The sequence below is a fragment of the Embiotoca jacksoni genome, unplaced genomic scaffold, assembly GCF_022577435.1.
Source record: "Embiotoca jacksoni isolate LCO1_2020_lvr unplaced genomic scaffold, fEmbJac1.0.p SCAF_102, whole genome shotgun sequence".
Classification (NCBI taxonomy): Eukaryota; Metazoa; Chordata; class Actinopteri; family Embiotocidae; genus Embiotoca; species Embiotoca jacksoni.
In genome coordinates, this window is record NW_027185233.1 from 662,463 (window position 1) to 684,314 (window position 21,852).

General features: G+C 40.7%; 1 protein-coding gene across 17 annotated transcripts in view; it reads right to left on the reverse strand.

Annotated features, from left to right (window-relative positions):
• Positions 1 to 616: 616 nt before the first annotated feature.
• The window catches only part of celf2 (cugbp, Elav-like family member 2), a 53,594-nt gene continuing 32,358 nt past the window's right edge, over positions 617 to 21,852 (reverse strand). The window contains exons 6-13 of one of the 17 annotated variants that reach the window (XM_069174771.1): positions 21,388 to 21,451; positions 17,182 to 17,316; positions 15,798 to 15,839; positions 14,327 to 14,440; positions 11,277 to 11,474; positions 9,742 to 9,885; positions 7,905 to 8,077; positions 617 to 5,574 (exon numbers count right to left, since the gene is read on the reverse strand). In XM_069174771.1, the coding sequence (XP_069030872.1) occupies positions 7,950 to 8,077; positions 9,742 to 9,885; positions 11,277 to 11,474; positions 14,327 to 14,440; positions 15,798 to 15,839; positions 17,182 to 17,316; positions 21,388 to 21,451 (825 nt within the window). In that variant the 3' untranslated portion in view covers positions 617 to 5,574; positions 7,905 to 7,949. Of the gene's footprint in view, positions 5,575 to 7,904; positions 8,078 to 9,741; positions 9,886 to 11,276; positions 11,475 to 14,326; positions 14,453 to 15,797; positions 15,840 to 17,181; positions 17,317 to 21,387; positions 21,452 to 21,852 lie in introns of all 17 variants that reach the window. The other 16 variants (XM_069174763.1, XM_069174789.1, XM_069174770.1 and 13 more) reach the window with 16 other exon arrangements.

Consider the following 21,852-nt stretch of genomic DNA (forward strand, 5'->3'; position numbering starts at 1 on the left):
ACAATGAACCAATAACTAGCGGCGTGGATAACGACGTCCTTTAAGGGATAAAATTTTGTACGATCCTGAGAAACAAAAGCTTAAATTGTTCTGCGCAGAAAAAAAACAGAAAAAGAGGCTAAAGGTAGCTAGCGAGTGAACGTGTACTTCTCACCAAGAAATGCGACTACGAATATTTCCCAAAATGTCAAACTAAGCCGTTAAGCTCAAAACGCATTCAGTTAGCATCTTTTCTACTAAAATTTTTTGATTCACAGCGTCCTACTTTATAATAGTTCGTACTCTTTTTTGTTGTTGTTGTTTTTTGTCGACTGTCGCGCGGCGACTTGGGCTACACAGTAATATACATACAAAACACCTCGATGTATATTTACTATGTTCGGTGAGAACAGCGTAGTGAGTTGTCGTTGGAGATGGAGAGTCAACTTTACTATGTGGTAAAAAAAAATAAACAAAAATAAATAAACAAAACACAAACACGGAGGGGAGGAAGATAGAATGAGAAAAGAGAGGAAGACGATGGAAGAAGAGGAAGAGGCAAAAACAAAAACAAAGGAAGAGGTCGTGAAACAGTACGACATCAGACTGGAAACACAACAACACAGAGAGAGACAAGTATTAGGAAAAATGGTTTAATATAGGAGACAGAAGCAAAAAACTGCATCACACAAGAACATACGTTTACAAAAATAATTCTGACTGCTTCAGCTACACAGTTAGTTCACAGAGAAGGACAGAGAAACCGGAAAAATCTAAACAGCTAAAAGCAAAAAAGTTCTAATTAGTTGATTCTCTTTATTAAACTAATACATTAATCCACTGAAGGTGACTAAATATTTCTATTCCTTCTTTTTCTATAATTGTCTTTATCGTGTAGACGGCACAATACAGAAGTCAAAATGAAACTTACCGCTGTTGTATAGACAAACTCGCTAGAACTATTTATAAAGCAAAAAAAAAAATAAAAAATTTAAAATGAAAAAGATCTGAACACTCACCTACCCCTCTGATTTCGGAAAAATTAAAATAAAAGAACGAAAGAACACTCAAGTGAGGAAAAAGAAGTGAAAGAAATAAAGCCAAAGATCTCCTAGAAAATCTTATATCAAAAGCCAACTTCCTCGGCGCCGGCTAGAAATCATACTCGGGGACCGGTCGGGGTCGGGCCACACCACCAGGCCACACAGCTGTTTTTCTAAGATTTTTTTGTTTTTGTTTTTTTGTTGTATCCTTTAATCTCCAGTATAAAAAATTCCACTGGTACAAAATGCATAAGTACAATCAGTTGTAGAAATAGGAAAGCCTGCATTTTCTGTACTTTTTAAATCCCATCCAGTGACAGATTTTTCGAAGTGTTGTCAAACAAACATACATCACGCTTTTACAGGATCCACTGAAATGCATCGACTTTGGCTTCTCTCAAGACAAGAACTTTTTGAAACTACTGGGAAAAAAAAAACAAAAAAAACAAAACGTTTTTTTTTTTGAGAATTGAAAAGAAACAAAAAAAACCAGCAACAACAACAAAAAAAATAAATCTGATAATTTCTACAGACAACGAGCTCTTTTTTTTGTTTTTTCTTTCTTTTACGCCACAGAAGGAGAGAAACACACAAAACATTTTTTTTTTCCTCAAAAAACTTTGACGTAAGCCATAATGCAAAGAAACGACAAGTTCGATTTTTTTTTTTTTTCTTTTTCAAGAATTTCTTCGTTCGATAAATAGCACTTAAGATAATTAAGAAAGAAGGAGAACAGAGAAGTGAACAAGTGACGAGATATAAAGATTACAACGAGCGTCGGCGCTGAGAACCCCTGAGAGCGAGTAGCTCCGCCTCCTACGACCATTTTTGTGCTTCCGACGTTGAAAACGAAGAACGAGATGCTTTTTGTTTTTCACGACAAAAAATTTTAGGGGGGGGGGAGGGGACAATGAAAATTTTTTAATAAAAAAAAACAACAAAACAAAAAAACGTGAACGATTGCGTAGCCTCCACGCGTAACAAATAAAGCCGATTTGTGCGTGAGTGACGTGAAGGTTCGGTAGCGCTCGGGTGATTTTGACAACAAAATTAAAAACCGCTCCGTGAACGCTGATTCGGACTTCCTGTCCGGCTTCCCACGCAGGTAGTTATGGCTGTTCGTGGCACGGCTCCCGTTTTTGTGTACTGCGTTGTTTCGGAAACAAAAAACAAAGCGTGCTCGCCTCCACGATAAAAAGTTTGGTTTTGGGTTTTGGTCTTCCAGAGAAGGATAATAAAAAAAATCTGTATCGCCTTCATTTCTCAGCTCCGGCTGTTGTTGTTGTTGTTTTTTTTGGGCCTGTGTGGACCTGCGGACGTGACCCCCCCATTTTTTATGTTTCATGTTTTATTTCCCCCGTCGCTCGTCCAATAAGACGTCTCTCCGCATCGCCCCGTTTCTAATAACCCGCCGGTGAGCCGGGGAGACAGCAAACCGGACGGAGAGAGCGGCATCGTTCAAAAACAAATAATCTTTTTTTTGTTTTGTTTTTTCCAACTGCTGCAAGGACAAAAAAAAAACAACAACAACAAAAAAAACCCGGCCATTTTCAGACGTTTCCCTGCTCCGGCCGGTTTCGTACGAAAAATGGCGGAAAAAAAACAACAAAAAAACCCGAGTTGTACGAGCGGGAAGGTTAACTGCACACGAAGGTGAAGCCGACTTGGCACACATCACTGACTCCACAACATCTCCTGCTCTTATAATACTGGTACGACGCTCCCTGGTTAAGGCGACTGGTGAGCTTCTGTAGAAAATAATGCTGCCTTTTTATTTTTTATTTATTTATTTTTATTTATTTTTTTGCAGACCGTAAACTAGGCTTTCAGGGAGGGGGGATGGGGGGCAGTTGAATAGACTTTGACAACATTGTGCCATGTAAACGGCTCGACTATGGAGGATGTCAATAACACACTTTGGCATCTCAATGTGATTTTGGCCCATTACACCACGAGAAGTCTTACGACCACTTGATATATATATATTTATATATATATATTTTTATAAAAGAAAAAGGAGAAAAGTTCTTAAATCAAGTGAAAACTCGCTCCGGACCGTCCCGCCTCTCTCTTCCGACTACCCCGACGTGTGCTTTTTGTTTTTGTTTTTAAATTTCGTGTTTTTTTGTTTTTTGTCGTCGGTCGCCCTTCGCTTACGAAAGCGAACGAAGCGCGCTCGTCTTGAGGTGATACGCAAAAAAAAATAAAAATAAAATAAAGTAATGATCCTCGCCCGCCCGACACAAACGGCAACAACTCAGAAATGTTGTTGTTGTTGTTGTTGTTGTTTTTAACCTCGACAAAAGAGATAAAGAGGATTTCTCGGAGAACGTAAGGCTTCGAAGGCGCTACGACTCTCGCCTTGAAGTTTCGAGTTCGAAAAAAAAAAAAAAAAGCCGCGACATCTCGTTTATTTTTTTTTGCGTCTGCGCCCGCGAGATACGAATAAGAGAGAGAACAGGAGTGCAAAGATTTTGTGGTAAGGCTTCGATGAATAAAACGGCTGTACAATGGCTAAAAACATCAGTGCTGTGATTCTCGGGTGTTTTTAAAGTGTGTTTTTAAAGTGTGCGCGTGCACCCGGCGGGTCGCTGAAGACGCTTTTCGCATTCAGGGGCTCTCACGCGCAACAACAACGTAAACTGTGAGGTCTGCAACGAGAGTGTGTCTGGTGTGTGTGTTTGGTGTCCGTGTATATAGATATATATATATATATGACACATGGGCACGCTTTTTTGTTTTTTTTTGTTTTTGTTTTTGTTTTTAACATCTTTACAAAGAAAAAAAAAAGCAAACAAGACATTTTCAGGCAACAAGACCACAGAATAGCAAGTTAACAAACTCTTTTTTAAATCTATATTTTTAAATATGAGGGATCCATACAAAACACTTATAATAAAATACCCATGTTATCAAATAATTTCACGAGAAATACACTGACGCGCTAGGCAGGAAGTACCTTCAGAATTTGGCACTAAACTCCACTGATCTTGTCTTTTTTTCTTTATAAGACATTTTTGCTGAACAACAAAACACATCTAAATATTTTTTCCCACGAGAAATAAAATAATAATGACATTGATGCTTCACAAGCTGACATTATATATATATAGATATATTTATATTTATATATATTTTTAGGAATTTTATATAGCTAATTAACCAACAAGAAATTTAGCAAATAGGGACTCCTTAAAAAAAGAAAGAAAATTAAATTAAAAAAACAAAGTAACTATTATAGTAATATGAAAGGCTTTGTCTATTGTTCAAGTAAACTGATTTTTTAGTCTTCTCTTGAAAAACATGAGACATTTAAGACCGTTAGACTTGTGATGAAACCACAACTAAACTCACGAGAAGCACCGACGTTAACGCGGGTTACAGGTATCTTAGTCATTATGTTTTTTTTTCCTCTATACATTTAAACAGTAGAAAATATAGGTCATTTCATCATGTGCATTTAAACCACGGATTGTCTATCTGTGAGTCAGTTCAGCAAAAGGTGACACAAGTAGGTAGCATTTCTCCCCCCCAAACAGGGCAAATGTCTTTTTTTTATTTTTACCTTTAAACTACTCTAGAAAAAAGTGGTTCTATATATAGACTTTGAATGAGAAACAGAGCCACTTAAAATGGCCTTATCAAAAAACTTTACACTGCCTGAAAAATGTAAAAACCATTAGAGAGCTCTGAGAGAGTCTAATATTGATCAGACAGTTTTTATTCAAAACTGTTTGGAAGTAGTCTTATTTCTCAGAGAAACTGGCGCGGCCTGCTTCTGGACCGCGCTCGGGGGTTTTGTTTTTGTTTCCGTCGGCACCAGAAGCAAGATGACGCGCCAATTCCTGTAGTGAACTTTCAAGTTTACTTTAAATGAAGAAGTAAAGAAAAAAAAACAAAAAAAAAAACTGACAGAAAGAAGAAACAAGAAAAAAAAAAAAATGCAAGAAAACATACTGAATGGAAATCACTTTGCCACAGGTTGTTGTTTTTTCTCCAAAAAAAGAACATTTGTTTTTCCGTAAAAATCTCAAGTCCTTTTTTTTGTTTTTCATATGAATGCAGCGTTTGTATTTTCTTTTTCACATTGATTCATCATTTTTCTTACCCGCACCTCCCTTTTAATGCCTCCCTCCCTCCCTGAAACCCTCCCAAGAAAACAGATCCAAAATGAAGTCACATGCAGAAGAACAACAAAAACAAAACAAAAAAACTAGATTTAAAAAAAAAAAAAAAAAAAAAAAAACACCAAAAAAAAAAAAAAAAAAAATCAAAAAAAAAAAATCATAAAAGTCCAAAAAAGCTAAAAGTTCAAAAGGTCAGTAGGCGGCGGCGGAGGAGGAGAACCAGGTTATGATCAGGTGAGCTCGGAAAAGACATCAGAAAAAACAATGACGGGGGAGGAGGAGGACGATTTGTTTTTTTTTTGGTGGGGATTTTTTGTTTTTGTTTTGTTTAAAGTTTTTTGTGTTTTTTTTTTTTTTTTTTTTTTTGGACGCCACGGAGACATGCTAGGCAAACGATGAGCTAACAGGCATGGAGATGGGTTGTTCTAAAAGAGGGAAAGAAAAAACAGGGGAGAGGAGAGAGTTACACACAGAGAGCCAGAGCACCACACCACTACAGCATTTCTTCTTCTGCTTTTTAAATCAGGAGAAACAACAACAAACAACAACAACAAACAAACAACAACAATGCAAACCGGCAGTACAGCAACACCACTCACAGATTTCATTGGCAAATTTTTTTTTTTTTTTAGCTTAGAATTTTCTTCTTTTTTTTCTTTTTTTCTTTTCGGAATATAAAATTATATTAATGTTATAAGTCTATACTAACAGGCAACAACAATAACAACAACAACAACAACAACACACGTGTACACACACACACACACACACACACATTCACTCATTCATACACAAAAAACAGAGAGCACCCAAAGCTTTATCCATCAGATCCCAGATGGATGTTGTCATTTGGGAGAAAATAGTCACATATTTTATTAGGGGGGGAGGAGGGGGGGGAGGGGTGTCTTTTCATTTGCTTAACAAAAACTAGTTTTTTTTTATTTTTGGAAGGGCGGGGCCAAAGGGGAGGGGGAGGGGCTACGTACGAACAAAAAACGGAAAACACTCAAAAACAAAAACAAAAAAATGATTATAATAAGTTTAAAAACAACAAAAACAAAAAAAGGAAGTGAAGGAGTAGTCCCACTACGGATGGAGAGAGGGAGAGAGAGCGGACGGATGGACGGATGGACGGACGGATGGACGGATGGACGGATGAATAGCACAGAGAAGTGTGTGGTGGCGGTAGGGGGGGGGGGAGGGGGGGGGCGGTTCAAAAATGGCAGCGGAGTGTGTTGTGATTGTGGTTTTTCTGCACTTAAAAAAAAATAAAATAAATAAAAAAAAAAAAAAAAAACACCAAAAAAACACCGGAGAACCCAATTCCACGAGACTTCTCCACAAGGGTCTACTTTAATGATGCTGTATACTTTATAGGAGTCCAATAACTTAACGATTAGGCAATAAATAAAATCCTTTTTTTTTTCTTCATCTGAGGCAGTAAAAATGTTGTATAAAAATAGAACTGCTTTTTTACAAATAAAATTTACAGGCCTGTGGCTTTCTGTACTTTGAATTTTTTTTTTTTTTAAATCTTTCCCGACAAACATCAAGTATTTTCAGTTACACCCCTTTATAACCCATAAACTCTTTTATTAGTATTATTATTATTATAGCCATTCATCAAATTCTGGATGTTGTTTTGAAAATGTTCTACATGCTGTAATATCCCTTTCACAACAAAGACCAATGTGATCTGACGCAGAAAAGTAGTTACCTAATTATCGCTTCTTCTATTTAACTTCTGAGAAATAAAAAAGTTTTTTTTATTTTCACATAAATAATAAGACGTAGCTGGAGTATGTGTGGTTTTTTTCTCTTTCTTCTTCTTCTTCTTGTGGTGGTAAAGTGTAACTGCACGTCGCCACTGACTAAAACTGTAAAAGAGGCCACTAACGTTTGTTTTTTTTTGCAGCCTTTGCTCCCGGGTTGCCAGCAGGCATAGAGGGTTTTTTTGGAGAAGCAGCGGCGGCCTGCAACCAACACCGCGGAGGTCAAAGGTCGAATGTGCATATTGGCGTGCGCGTCGAAGATAAGTAAAAATAAAAATTAATTAAAAAAAAAATGAACCCTTCGCCAGGCCTCGGGTTCACAACGAGAGAGAGAGAGAGAGAAAGAGAGAGGAAAATAAAAATATTCAAAAATCATCATGGCTCCTTTGTGTTTACCTCGGTTCTGACTGTAACTAGTCCTTAAAAAATTTATAAATAACCACTGAGAAATAAAATAAAAAAAAAAAAAAATTAAAAAAAATTCAATAACTTTTAAACAAACTTAAAAAAAGAAAGAAAAAAAAAAAAAAAGCTACCCAAGATAGCTACGTCCTTCCATTATATAAGAAAAATAAAAAATTGCACAAAGTAATGGTGGTAATGGAAGCGTTCATGTGTGTCAAAAAAAATAAACCGTAATAAATAATAATACTTGAAAGCTAAACAGAAAAATCTTCAAAAAAAAAAAAAAAAAAGAAGAAAAAAAGCAAGAAAAAACAAAACAAAAACAAAAACAAGGCGTGAGTCTCCCTCAGGGTGGTTGTAGGTCATACCCCTCTCCCCCCTACCCTCCCTCCCCACATCCCCTCCTTTCAACCCCACCCCCGCCCCCGCCCCCACCCCCCCGAGTCCCTGTGTAGAGAGGTCGTGGCTCGGTCTGCTGTTGTTATTTTTTTGGTTATTTTTTTTTTTTTTTTTTTTGGTTTCATTTTCTTTTTTTTTGTTTTGTTTCCGTGGGGGTGGAGGGGGGGGGGGGGACTTACCCTAGCAGTGCTAACAGGGGGAGCAGATAGACCCTAGTGCTAAGATCAGTACGGTTTGCTGTCGTTCTTGGAGCGCTTCAGCTGCACCTTCAGCCGCTTCATGCCGATCTGGAAGCCGTTCATGGCCTGGATGGCCGCCTGTGCCGACACGGGATTGTCGTAGCTGACGAAGCCTGCGGAGGAAGAAGCGGATCGTCGGTGGGAAAGTCGGGTAGAAAAAAAACAAAACAAAATGGTGGACTTTGCACGTCGACGCAGCGACGGGAAAACGTCGTAATCGTTAAACGATTGCGACCGCTAGCGCCGGGACGCGTTCACGCACAATCGCATTTTGTTCACATTTTTTTTTTTTTTTTTTAACGGCTGAAAAATGAAATCCGATATTTTTCAAGAAAGTCCCGTGCGCTAGCTGTCTAAATCACGAATTCCACAGAAGAATGCGCAAAATGCTGAGGTGACAAACAAGAAAATAATAATAATAATAATAATAATATCTTTATTTATATAGCACCTTTAAAAAAAAAAGCAAACCTGGATAAGTAGCCATTAAGACGATCGGTTTGTCGTTTGTATTGTTTCGTTAGCACATCGTAATTAAAACCACATTCCCTTCGTTAACGTTACGAATCTTCAGGTCTACGATCAAATTTTGTGCTTAAAAAAAATAACTAAAAGCGGCGAAGCAGACGTCCATAAAAACCTACAACTTGATAATCTATACTGATTTAAAAAAATTACAGTTATAAAAATAAAGTGGTGTTAAAATACTTCGTAAGGAGTCCTCAGCTGGTCTTTATGACTCGAGTTGATTCATTTGGATTATATTTCCATATACATTAAAAACGGGTACATAATAGATTAAAACCTTAACGGCTCCCAAAGGGGCGACTAGTTTATTAATAAACAACAAAATAATTCAGCTGGATTATAACTGAAACAAATACGGAGGCGGGTGTAGCGGCACTTCTAATATGAAGCATTATGAAATTAGGGCAGTTAAATAAATCAGGCAATGACAACAAATTTAATAAATTGATGTATTTCTGTTTTGGGATCCTGTAATTTCTTAAAAATTTCCTCTCAAATTTCCTGGAATAAACGGTGGAATTTTGCACCAATTATGGAGACGACGATCCGAGACAATAAATATGAGTTGTTGTTTTTCATAAGTTGTATTTATCTCATCCGGAGGAGTCGTTTATCTCCGGAGTCGTTTCCTCAAAAGAGCTGCGAAAGTACTCGAAGCGGAACAATTCAAAACCCACGTAAATATTTATTTATATATTTATTCGTTAACGGAGACCAGATTAGAAATACTTTATTAAATCCTAAAGGGGTGTTTAAGTACGTTTGTCTTGGCAATTAGTTGTAATTGAACACAATCTAGCGAGTAAATAATTAGTTCTGAATAAAAGTCATTTCCAGGGATATTTTTTTAACATGTAATGTTCCTTTTTAAAAAATTTTTTTTTTTAAGTGTTCCTATAAAGGAATAAAACAACCCGAGGGCGTATAAACGCCACGTGAACAGCCGGTATTTAGTTTGAGGTCGCCTTTCCGATAGTAAACGTGATAATTTCAGCCTTCAAATTTCATATCTGAAATAACCGTGGCAACGCCGAACTCTGACGTGGCCAGTCAAGAAAAAAAAGGGGCAAATGTACGTGAGTTTTATATACGTGAGTTTTATATACGTGAGTTTTATATACGCGAGTTTTATATACGTGAGTTTTATATACGTGAGTTTTATATACGTGAGTTTTTCCGTTTTTGTTTTTCTTTTCTTTTCTTTTCGGAAAGCTCACACGGGAGGCGCCTCGCGCTGCTGTGGCCGTACCGAAGCACTTGCTAAGGTTTGTCTGTTTGTCGATGAAGACTTTGGCGGAGACCACGTTTCCGAAAGGCATGAACATCTGCAGGATGTCCTGGTCTCCGAACTCCTGGGGCAGGTGGTAGATGAACAGGTTGGCACCTTCGGGACCTGGCGGGACATGATACGCAAGAAGCGGGACATGAGGTCAGTTCGGGTGTTTGGGTTGTTTTTTTTGTGTGTGTCTTTTCAAAAAAATTAAAAAATTTTCCATTTCAGCAGGAGGTGGGGGGGGGGGGAAGAGGGGCGGGGGCATTGTGGCACCTGGCCGCCCGCCGTTGCAGTCATCGTCATGGTAACGGAGCTCAAGCACACCGCTTAGCGCAGTGTCGCGTTGACCTTGAGTTTGTTATTGCTTTTAAACGACGTTGCGCGATTGTATTTGAACGTTCGACAAAAAGATGAAAGCCTTCGGTTTTCATTTCATAATCGTGTTCCAGCTCGCCACGAACAAAAGTAGTTCCCTGATCTCTCTTTTTCTTTTTTTCTCTCTCACCTCCTATCCATCAATGCAACCTGATAATATGTCAGATCTCTCAGGATGTTTTTTTTTATTTTTATATGCGACTGCAGAGCTAAATGAAGCCGCGCAGTATTCTGCAAATCTTTTTTTTTATTTATTTTTTTTCCTCGTCTCCTCGGAGGGTTTCAAACTCCCGGACGGAGTCGTCGAAACGAGAGAGAGACGGCTTCTTTACTAATTTATCTGCGCTGGCAGCAGAGATAACAAACAAACAAACTATTTGTTTTACGAGACATTTCATCATCTTGTTTTGTATTCAAGCGCAGACGTCTAAAAATAAATAAATAAATAAAAATAAAAAAAAGCTGTTTTTTGGGGCGTAGATTCGACTCCAGCTGCCGAAAATATTCTCAAAGGAGTTCAACTAAACGTAAATATGTCAGATGGACTCCTTCAATAATTGAGATTTTTTTTTTTCTGAAAATGTCAATTCAGGTCAAGTTCTTTCAAAATAAGACAAAAAAAAAATGTTTTTATTCTTTTTTTTTTTTTCTTTGTAAATGTTAAATTTGACTAACTGGCTTAAAAAATGTCTTCGGTCCAGGTATAAATAAATTGTGTTTTTTTTTGTTGGGAAAAGCTAAAGTTACACAAAAAGTCTCAAGGTTTTGAAGTATTTTTCTTTCTTTCTTTTGTTTAGAAGAAAATCAGTTCCATTTTAAAGAGCTGTAGTAGCTGTCTTTTTTTTTTAATCTGCTTAAATTTCTATCTCTAACTGCATTTTCGAAGCCGTCGCCAAAGATTAAACGTCCCGTCCAGATTTTCACATTTCAACGGACGAACACCTTTAATATTCTCATGTTGTCTATTTTGCTGCTCTGAAGAACGAATCCCGCGGGAGACGCTGGTGTTTTTAGGAAAAAGGGGGATGAAGTTCTGCGGCGGACACGTTGAGTTTTCGGACTCCGGCCGGTGTCGGGTCGGGCGGGGTCGGGCGGGGTCGGGTCGGGTCGGGGCTGGAGGGGGCGGAGCTACTGACCCTCTTTCTGGCTGCCGGCAGCCCCTTGCTGCTGCAGCAGGGACTGGCTGTAGAGGGTGGGCAGCGCTGCGGCGGCGTACTGCTGGATCCCTGAGTAAGCCTGCGTCAGCGCGTCCATGGTGCCCGCCGTGCCGTTGGTAAGCCCGGCGCCGCCCAGGCCTCCGTTTAGAGCCGCCATACCTGAGAGCATTTGAGCAACTTTACATAAAACCCAACAATAAAGAAAGAAGAGTGCACTTACTCGTTAGCGCTCCCACTGAAGGTTGTGTTTCAACAACACACAAACACACAACGTTACACACAAACACGCACACGACAAACTGTACACACGTGTCACGACGCACACACACACACGGAGGACACATTGAAAAAAAACGTGACGAAAAGACAACACGGGTTTTTAGTTTAAACACGGTAAAGTACAAGTGATGAGTGTAGCTGATGACAGCCAGAGCTGCACAGGGAAATCAGAGTTAAAAACAACAACAACAACAACAACAAATACACAAAGCTTCGCATGGACACACACACAGAAAGATAATCAGAGACAACAACACAAAAAGAAAAACACCAGAATGATCACGTGGTAAACAACAGAAATGCACGTATTTCCATATAATTCACATGTTGGACGGTTGACGAGTAAAAACCAGTTTTTTAGGGTGATGTACACTGTAAAAAAATATTTGTTATATGACAAAAAAAAAAATACAAATGTTGTAGCATCTCCGAACAACTATGATATCTGTTTATGTCAAAATCTCCTCTTTGCGTCCCAGTAAGTATAAAATCAAAAAGTCTTAAGAGCAAATTTCTCGCACTGCAATTAAAGAAATCAAGTTTGTACGTAAAAATAGATGAACTGAGAGTACAAAAATTTATGGTGATGAAATTTTTTTCCAAAATTTGACTTGAATGACGATCGATGCTTCTACGAAATCGATTTTAAAAACATCAGTTGGCCCTTTGAGGGGATCACAAATAAATTATTTATTTACATAACGATAAGCTCACATATAGACACAGTCGGACCAGTAGGTTAATTTTTTTTATCTCTTTAGATAATCTTCATATTTATTTAATCTACCACGTCAACTCTTAGAAAAACTGAATTATCTTGCCATTTGTCAAACAAACAGCGCCGGCGTGATTATTGGTGCTTTTTTTTTTTTTTTTCCAGCCCCGTGACGTCTCTCTTTAGGGGGTGAAGACGGACACGTTGTGGGGGGACGCAGCGGTAACACTCATTAGCTGCTTGTAACGGCTTAATATCACGGCGGAGGGCAACTTGTCTGAGGGGGTCTGACATCGGCTCGGCGTCCTGTCGCCTCGCCGTCAGACACGGTGAAATAAATTATCACCGCGGCGCTCCGGATTATAGGTCACTCATTTATTCAGGAATAATTGCACCGGTGACCTTTGCAATTCAATTAAGGGGCCTAGATGTGTTTAAATGAGGGCGGTCGGTGGCGGTGTGGCGGGGTGGCGGGTGGCGGGTGGTGGTGGTGTTTCTGAAGCACACGTGTGTGTGCGTGTGCATACATGTGCCGTGTTTCTGTACCTGCGTGCGTATGATTTACACGGCGGATACGAGGAGCGGTAAAGGTCAGAGGAGAATAATGTGGTGGAAGAGGCCGGTAGTACAGGATCTCTGCTGTCATAACAGCTCTGATTAAGACCCCCCACCTCCCCACCACCACCTCCCTCCCCCCACACCTCCCACGGAGGTCAAAGGCAGGACACGCAGCTGGGGGGGGAAGACTTTATCATTTATCATTTATTTAAACAAGCTGCCCTGAAAAATAACTTTTATCATTAAATTATCACCGCTTTCTTTATTCCTTCATTATTTTTATGCCCAAAGGAAATTGTGATTTTATTAAAAACTATTTTGACAGGAAATGTTAACTTTTCTCATTTTGTTTTGCATTAAAAAAAAAAAAAAAATATATATATATATATGTATTTTGGTTCTTTTTTAACTGCTATTATTTTTATAGCATTAAAATGATCCAATTTATTTGTTATGTTCTTTCTTCTGCAAGAAAATGATCAATTGTTGTATTTTCTGGCATGAAAATTGACACGAAATAGGTCAAACTATGCATTTTTTGGGATTTTAATTTATAAAATGTTCTATTTTAAAAGAAATGTCAGATTTATTAGGCAGGAAAATGGATAAATTTGTGTTATAATAGCAAAAATGGTCACGTTCACGCAATGCTATATATCCGTGAAACTTTGCAGCTTTGTTTTGCTCCCGTCTGTACTTTCCCAAAACCCCCTTTTGTAAAAAAAATCTACAAAAGACACCAACGATGATGCAACAAAACAAGACGATGTGAAACGGCGTCAACACAGCTCGACAGTCGCGTGGAGGGTGACGAGCGGCACGCCGACCCCCCGCCGGGACGCCACGACGGCACTCTTACAGCAAGCGTAACCCCGGGACACAACCAGGAAGCTGATGGAGGGATGGAGGAATGGGTGGATGAAGTGTCTTGTGTGCGGATGGATGGACGGATGGACGGATGGATGAGGTCGCCGTCTCCGAGAGAGCGAGGACGATTTTTTTTTTTTCAAGTGAAACTGAGACGCAGAGAGACGACAGGAGGACGCGAAGTCGTTTGTTTTGTTTTCACGACACCAACATTTTTTTTTACTTTATTTGACCTCTTTTAAGAATAAAAGTCGTTCTGAGTGAAAACAGCTGCTGACGTTAGAGTTGCACGAATGTGTGGATTCTTGGTGAAACTCAACCTTTATTTTGGTGACATTTAGTGCAGATTTTAAGACATTTTTCCATCAAACTGGTTTGGAAAAAAAGTCTAAAATGCAGAGTTGCGATGAAATACTTTAAATCAAAGGTATTAAATGTGGAAAATGTGACAGTTCAGCCACCAAAAACCCATCCAGGTCCAACCCTAACGATGACTGCGTCCCTCTGCGTTGACTCACAGGCTGCGTTGGTGGCGGCGGGCGGTGGCGGGTGGCGATGTCAGGTGGTCGGAGGTGGAGGTGGAGTGGCTGATGGCAGGGTGAATACTCACTGTTGACGCTACCTGCTAGTGCATTAATGTTGTTCAGGCCCACAGTGGCGCCTGCCAGGCCCTGCAGGGTGCCCAGAGAGGTCAGAGAGTTCATGGCGCTGGCGTTGGAGCTGGCTGTGGTGCCTGCTGGTTGATGGGGGACGGGGGGAGGGAGGGGAGGGGAGGGGAGGGAGACAAAAGAAACCAAACATATTATATAAATGTCGAGCAGACGGCAGCGGGGGCGTCTCGTGTAGCGGTGGAGGTTTTCAGGCGCTGCGTCGTAGCACTTTATCGTCAGGAAAAGTGAGGCTGGGGGCAAAAACACTGGCGGCCATTTTGTTTGTTTTTATTGGTCATTTGCTTTATGACAGACAGTAGAGAGAGAGAGAGATGCAGCGAGGACCTCGGACTGAACTCGGTTGGCGTCTTCACCTTCAAGTTACCACGTAGGTCTCGACGTAAAGTCGATTTGAATGAAATTTGGTGGGAAGTTGGTTCAGTAATAATCTGATGATGAAGGCCAAAACATATCGAGCCAAAACACAACATTTTTTGGTATATTTGGCATATTACGGTAAACTCGGCCATAACCCTGCATCCACATGTAGAAGAAGAGATTTTATGGCTTTAAACCTGCACGAAATGCTAAATGTAAGTAGTCGAAAAATCACCACGACTTGACAGATTACGATTAAAATACGGCCATTTTTGCTTAAAAATGCTACAAGCAGCACCTTTAATTAACCTCCTATTAACGAGCTGTTGCACCTCGACCCTACATACGACAACCCCACCCGTGTACAGAATCATATGGAGATGAAATCTGAATGGTTTGCTATATGATCGGGAAAATGTTCACAATAAAAAAAAAAGCAGATAAATTGGGAGGATTTGCTGCATTCAAAGGTAACAACGCTGTGACAGCATTTTAAAAAGAAACACAAGGACCATCCAAAAAAAACAAAAAAAAAAGCAGACATACTGCATGTAGAGACAGCAAGAGCACAACCAGAGGAGACTTTTTTTTTTTTTTTTTTTTTTAAAAGACCTGCAAAATAAACTCGGAGATTTACAATTATATACATATATATATATATATATATATATATATTTTTTTTTTTTTTTTTTTTTTTTACTTTTCCTTAAAGTTGACTTAAAAAAATCAGTTGGTCAAAAAAAACCACAGAAAAAAAACCAAAAACACGCAACAGGCGTCGAGTGAATTCAACACTGGACACAAACTCACGCACACATACACCTGAACGCACACCGACGTGAAATGTGTGCCATACATGAGCTGCTATGTCCGTGGTGGGTGGTGGTGGTGGGTGAGATGGCGGGAAATAAATAAATATATGTATATATATATAAATATAAATATATATATATATATATATATATATGGTGCACAAAGCTTTGCAACCTTGCTCGGTTTTAAACACAAAAAAAAAACAAAAAAAAAATCGAAAATAAAAATCCATTCATTTACCCTTGATCTCATCAAAGCGATGCCAACAAAGCTGGATTGCCGCTGAATATATTAAGAAAAATGGTGTGGCGAGAGGGGAGCATTATGTCAGCACATGGTGCAGCAAAAAACAACAACAACAATAAGAACAACAACAACAACAACAACAACAAAAACCCAGGAAACGCTGGCCTGTCTCCATGCAGAAGTGTCTATATTTATAGTTGTTGTTTTGTTTTTTCAGTTTCATTGACACATGCAGTGACAGCGCCGCTCATTCACACCCGAGCAGCTCAACCTGAGTGTGTACTATTCAAGGTTGGACTGACACTCAAGAGTGAGACAAGGAGAAAGAGTGAGAGAAGGAGGTGGGAGGAGGTGGGGAGGAGGGGCTCGAATGTAAAAAAAAAAAAAAAAAAAAAAAAAAGAGAAAAGGTGCGAAGTGTATGGAGACTAGAACGGGCGTTCACGCCAACAGGAAGCAGATGTTTTATTTATTTTTTATATTCATGCTCCAAAAAGGGACAGCAGGAAAAACAACCACGGCTGCTGGAGCGAGGCCGAGCCGACATGAAGTGGGTGGAGGAAGGGGGTGGAGGGGGGGATGATGGAGCAGAAATAGGTAGCTTGTCAAAAAAAAAAAAAAAAAAAAAAAAAAGGATGGCAGCAGCGAAATAAAAATAAAAACACGAGGAAGAGGAGGAAGAGGAGTGGATCTGCAGGTGGCGATATTTAACCTGAATGTTTTTGTTTTTTTAACCCACAGACAACAACAGCAACACACACACAGAGGAGATGCAACACGAAACCCCCCCCCGAGGGGGGAACACCACCTGATCTACAGCCTCCAGCAGGGGGCTCTCCGGAGCACAAACCAAACAAAAGAAGAAAAAAAACAAAAACAAACAACACTGAAGCACGAACGCACAAACACATGCGCACACATATACAGTGCGTGTATTTATTTATTTTTTTACGGGATGGTTGTCGGGGGGACGGGACGGACGGAGGGGGAGGGGCACATCAGGTGAGGTGAGGACGCAGGTAAAGGGGAGGGGGTGTAGGCGGCGCAGGGGCAACAACACAGCATGACTACGTCCGTACGAGGAGGGTGATGATGATGATGAAGGAGGACACACACCGTGACGATGTGCCAGAGAGAAGGTCGACAACACACGGACGAAGATCGGGATCGATGGAGATGTTTCGGCAGCGGTGACGGTGGCGGTGATGTGCCGGGGTCATGGTGGTGGTGGGGGGGAGGGGCGGGGGGTGACAACAACTGGTGATGGCAACGGTGGAGAGCGGAGGAACGTAAGGCTCGACGACGTCGGACCCCCCCCACCCCCCACCCCTCCCTCTCCCTCCCCCCCACCCCCCCCCCGGAGTTTTTCTGCGGCGTTACCTGGGCTGGCCAACGCTCCCAGGGAGGCGGCGCTGGAGGACAGGGGGTTTGCGGTGGAGGGGCTGGCTGAGTTTTGGGCCGCCGCCGCCGCCGCCGCTAAAGTGGCCAGATTCTGCAACTGCAGAGCACTCATACCTGGAGAGAGGGAGGAGCCAGAGAGGGTGGTGTCAAACCTGGGGGGCGGGGGGGGGGGGGAAGCGAGGCTGAGGCATTGGCTGGGGAGAGGCGGGGGGCCCGGGTGGGGTGGGGGTGGGGGGGGCAGCAGCAACCTGCTGCTTCGGTTGAGGAAGTCATCCTGTTGCGTGTAAATCCTCAAATCTTTTATGACAGCTCGAAAAACTTCTGTTGCAGCGCGTGAAAAATCAAAAACACCACAGCAGCTGATTTCGCTAATAAAGTCCCAGATGTGCCTGAATCAGTTATAAAAAAAATAAATAAAAAAAAGCAGCTGTTGCAGTGTTGTTTATGGTTTAGTTGTGTTTTTCTCCGAGGCAGAAATAATCCTTTTTTTTTTTTTTTTTTTTTTTACTGTTCAAACAGCATTAGAGTAAAAAAAAAAAAAAAGAAAAAAGAAGCTCAGTGGAGACGACGGCTCTAAAAAAAACAACAACAACAGAAAGGAAACTAGCTGGTTATGTAGACTTTTCTGTCCAATTATAGCGTTTCAAATTCAACCTCCTGCTAAGTTGTGCTCGGATGAATAAAAAAGTCTAACTGGCGAATAAAGACATCGTGTGGTCGTGATTGACAGCCGAACTGATGGGAGATTTCAGAGCAGGAGAATTGACAAATTTGGCGCCACGAATTTGAACTTTACTTTTTGTTGCTGTTGTTAAATATGCATTTTCCCTGCCAAATAAACAACAACAACAACAACAAAAAAATAAAAAACAATAAAAAAATGTGTCTTCAACATAAAAATTTGGCGTCAAACATTCTTTGAAATAATCTCCTTAAATTCAGCTGTTGAAGACGGATATTTTATGATAAACTTGAAATTTAATAACTTTAAAACTAAAGATCGGAGCCAAAAATGACCGCACTTAAGCAGTGTTTTTAGTGTGTGTGTGTGTGTGTGTGTGTGTGTGTGTGTGTGTGTGTGTGTGTGTGTGTGTGTGATGAGGTGTCAGATCGGTTTTACTGACTCATGAGCTTGTTTAAAAAAAAAAGAAAAAGGGGGGGGTGGGTGCGTGTGGGGGGGGGGGAGGGGGGACACTGTCGATGTTGAGGTGTATGCGTCGTATATACAGCCTGGGTGTATATACAGTAACCATGGAAATATATACACACACACACACACACACACACACACACACACACACTCACACACACACTCACACACACGGATAAGACGCACACAAACAAAGACACCGTGAAGAAGATCCGTCTTGTTTGGACGACGTGGAGGTTTTGGACACAACGATATCCGTCACCGTGACAACCGAACTGAAACGCGGCCAACGGCAGCAGGTGGCTGGATTCATCACAGCTCTGATTGGTTAATTTGATGATAAAAAAAAAACAAAAAAACAACAAACAACAACAACAAAAAACCAGCGATCTTCTTGTTTTGAGATTGTTGCTGCAGCAGGAAGTGTGTTTCTTTTTTTATTTCTTTTTTTTATTTACACCGAAGCTGAAAAACAACAACCTAATCTCGTTTTCAGAGCCAGTTTCTCACGTTTTTTCGTGATGCATCAAAAGCTGAAATGGATTTTCTGTTTCTCTGTGAGTTGGGAATAAAAAAAATAAATAAAAAAAAATCCAGCTGTCACTCCTTCCATCACGTCCTGAGAACACATGCTCCAACTTCCCACTGAGTCGGACCGGTTTCTTTAACATGTATAAAGCAAAGAGGGCAACACGCAACACGCCACACACAACACGCAACACGCAACACGCCACTCCAGCGTGTTCCCAGTCTTACCATTTTGGTCTCTCCTCCATTTCTGACTAATTCCTTTATATTTTGATGCTCTTTTTCTTGTCTGTTATCCTTTAATGTCCCTCATTGACTTCCTCTTTTCCCTTTCCTTTACCCATCTTTTATTTCCCAGTCTGCCTTCCAATCTATTCCCAGTTTCCTTCTTCCCTGTCTTGCCATTTTGGGCTATTCACTATTCTGCCCTTTTTCTTGTCTTTTAATCCTTTAATGTGCCTCATTGTCTTTTCCTTTCTTTCCTGTTTCATTCTTCCTTTCCACTCTGATCCTTTTTTTATTTTTTTACCTCCCTTCCCATTCCTTTCATTTCCTGCTCGGCCTTTTCCCGCTTCCTTCCCATCTCTTCTATCTTTCCTTCGACCCTTTTCCTCGTCTGTTTTTCCAACAACTCCTTCCTTCTCCATCTTTCTCCGTCCGTTCAACCTCTTTTCCCGCCTTTTTCGGCACCGATCCGTTCCATTTGCATTTGTCAAAGGCTATCTCCCTCGTTGAACGTACATTTTGAAGAAGAAGAAGAAAAAAAAAACAGGGAGGCGGGCGGGCGATCAAAATAAATGAGCTAGAAGAGGAATAAAGAGGAGACGAAGCCGAACAGAGAGAGAGAGTACGAGGCAAATACTTTCTATTTCCCACATCACAGTCGGAGTATCCGGGCTGTGCAGATGGTACACGACTGTGTGTGTGTGTGTGTGTGTGTGTGTGTGTGTGTGTGTGTGTGCAGCCTGTATGGCAGCGCCGGGCTGCAGCCAGGCTGGCGTTTGGCTGCGTCTAATTGAATGCTCGTTGGTGTAATTGAAGCCTCTCAGCTCCGCAGCTCCGTCGTGTTAAAGAGCGGCGACCAGATGTCATTCAGCTGTCTCACATATCCTGCCAATCACCTCCTCCCTCTCCTCCTCCCTCTCCTCCTCCCTCCTTGCTGCCGCAGACGGAGGACCGACAGATCCAGACACCGTTACTCACCCCCGGGGTTTTTTTTTTTTTTTTTTTTTTAAAAGGTGTACGAGTTCAAACAGCCGACGATGGGAAACCGCAAACTCCCGTCACACTCTCGGAAAATTTCTGTTTTTCCCGGCGTCGACTGACTTAAAACAAACGCACAATAAAAAAAAATAAAATAAAAAAAAAACTGCGACACCTTCGCTAAGAAACACCTGAGAGAGGAGCTGGAAGAAAAGAAAAGAAACAAAACAAAACAAAAAACGAGACGAGGATGGAAGAGGGAGGCGTAAAAGGTGAGATGAAGAAACTGTGATTTTGAAGAAGGCGGGAGGTGGAGAGAGTATCTGCAAAAAAAAAATATAAAATTAAAAAAAAAAGAGGCTTAAAATAAAGAGAGAAGGCGAGTTTAATGGAAAAGAGAGGATGATGATGAAGCGAAGCGAGTATCCACGTCTTAAGTTTAAAGCCCTCAAAAATTATATTTGGTAAAGACAGAGATTTTTATCTTGTTCAACATTTAATGGGAGAGCTCCTCGGCACGCTGGAGGCTCCAGATTAATGCCGAACTGGGTTAATTCAGTTTGCATGTTTTATTGCGGCGGCTTCACTTTGGAGAATTACTGTCCCACGCCACCTTACGTCCTCCTTTCCTCGTCGTCCTTCCACTTCCATTAAAAGACAGTTTGGAAACTCTCGCGTCATTTTCTTGTCTTTAAATGTGGATAGATACTCTTGGAAAGACACACACAAAAAAAAATACAAAAAAAAAAAAAGGAAATGTGGAAGAAGCAGATGACGGAGCAGTAGATGGCGCCAGCCCCCCGCCAGTACAGACGACATCCACTGGAGAATAAAATAAATAAATAATAATAATTTTTAAAAAAAGCAAATTAAAAAAGAGCCTACTTTTAACCATTTTTCTGCACACTCTATTTCTTTCTTTCTTTTTTTTTTGTTCCTCTCTTCCTCTCGTGATTCATCCATCCCTGACAAAGCCTCGGCGCTACTGTTACCCGCCCAGGGCACAACTCTTTGTCTGGCCTCATTAAAAGATCAAGACAAATCTTAGCAACAGTTAATAAATCTTTGGGGCAAAAAAAAAAAAAAAAAAGATCTGTCTTTCCTCCGCCACGCGAGTTCATCTGTTATGCTCTTTGGTGCCTCTGTTTTTTTTTTTAAGTCTGCAGGAAAAAAGAAGAAGAAAAAACACAAAAACGCGCAACAGAAAGAAATCCGCGGTAGATCGAGGAGGTTGTAAAGGAGTTTTTTTTATTTTTTATGGAGGGGAGGTGGAGGAGGGAGGTGGAGGAGGGAGGGGGACTCACCGGCCATCTGCTGGATCCCGCTGAAGGCTCCGAGGTTACTGGAGGAGGTGGCCTGCTGCAGCAACTGGTAGGAAAAGAGAAGAAGAAGAAGAAGAAGAAGAAGAAGAAGAAGAAGAAGAAGAAGAAGAAGAAGAACAAAGTGAGCCGTGTGGAAATGGAACAAGACCAATACACGGAAAGCTAAACTCGTAATTTAGCAATGTGTTTTCTTCTTTCTTCTTTTGCATCGGCGCTCGATGAGTAAATGAGCTGCTAATACAGTTTGATCTCTCCTCTAAGCAAACACGGTTTGTATTCCGCCACGATTCTCTCAGACAAGTTGAGCATGAAAGCTCTAATCTAGCCGACTAATTAGATTCCAAAACAAAAGTGGAATACCGATGCTGTCAAAAAAACTCATCCTTCAAAGGCTCGAATTAACAGAAAATTAACATCTTGTTTCTATTGTGTGATATATTTTTTTTT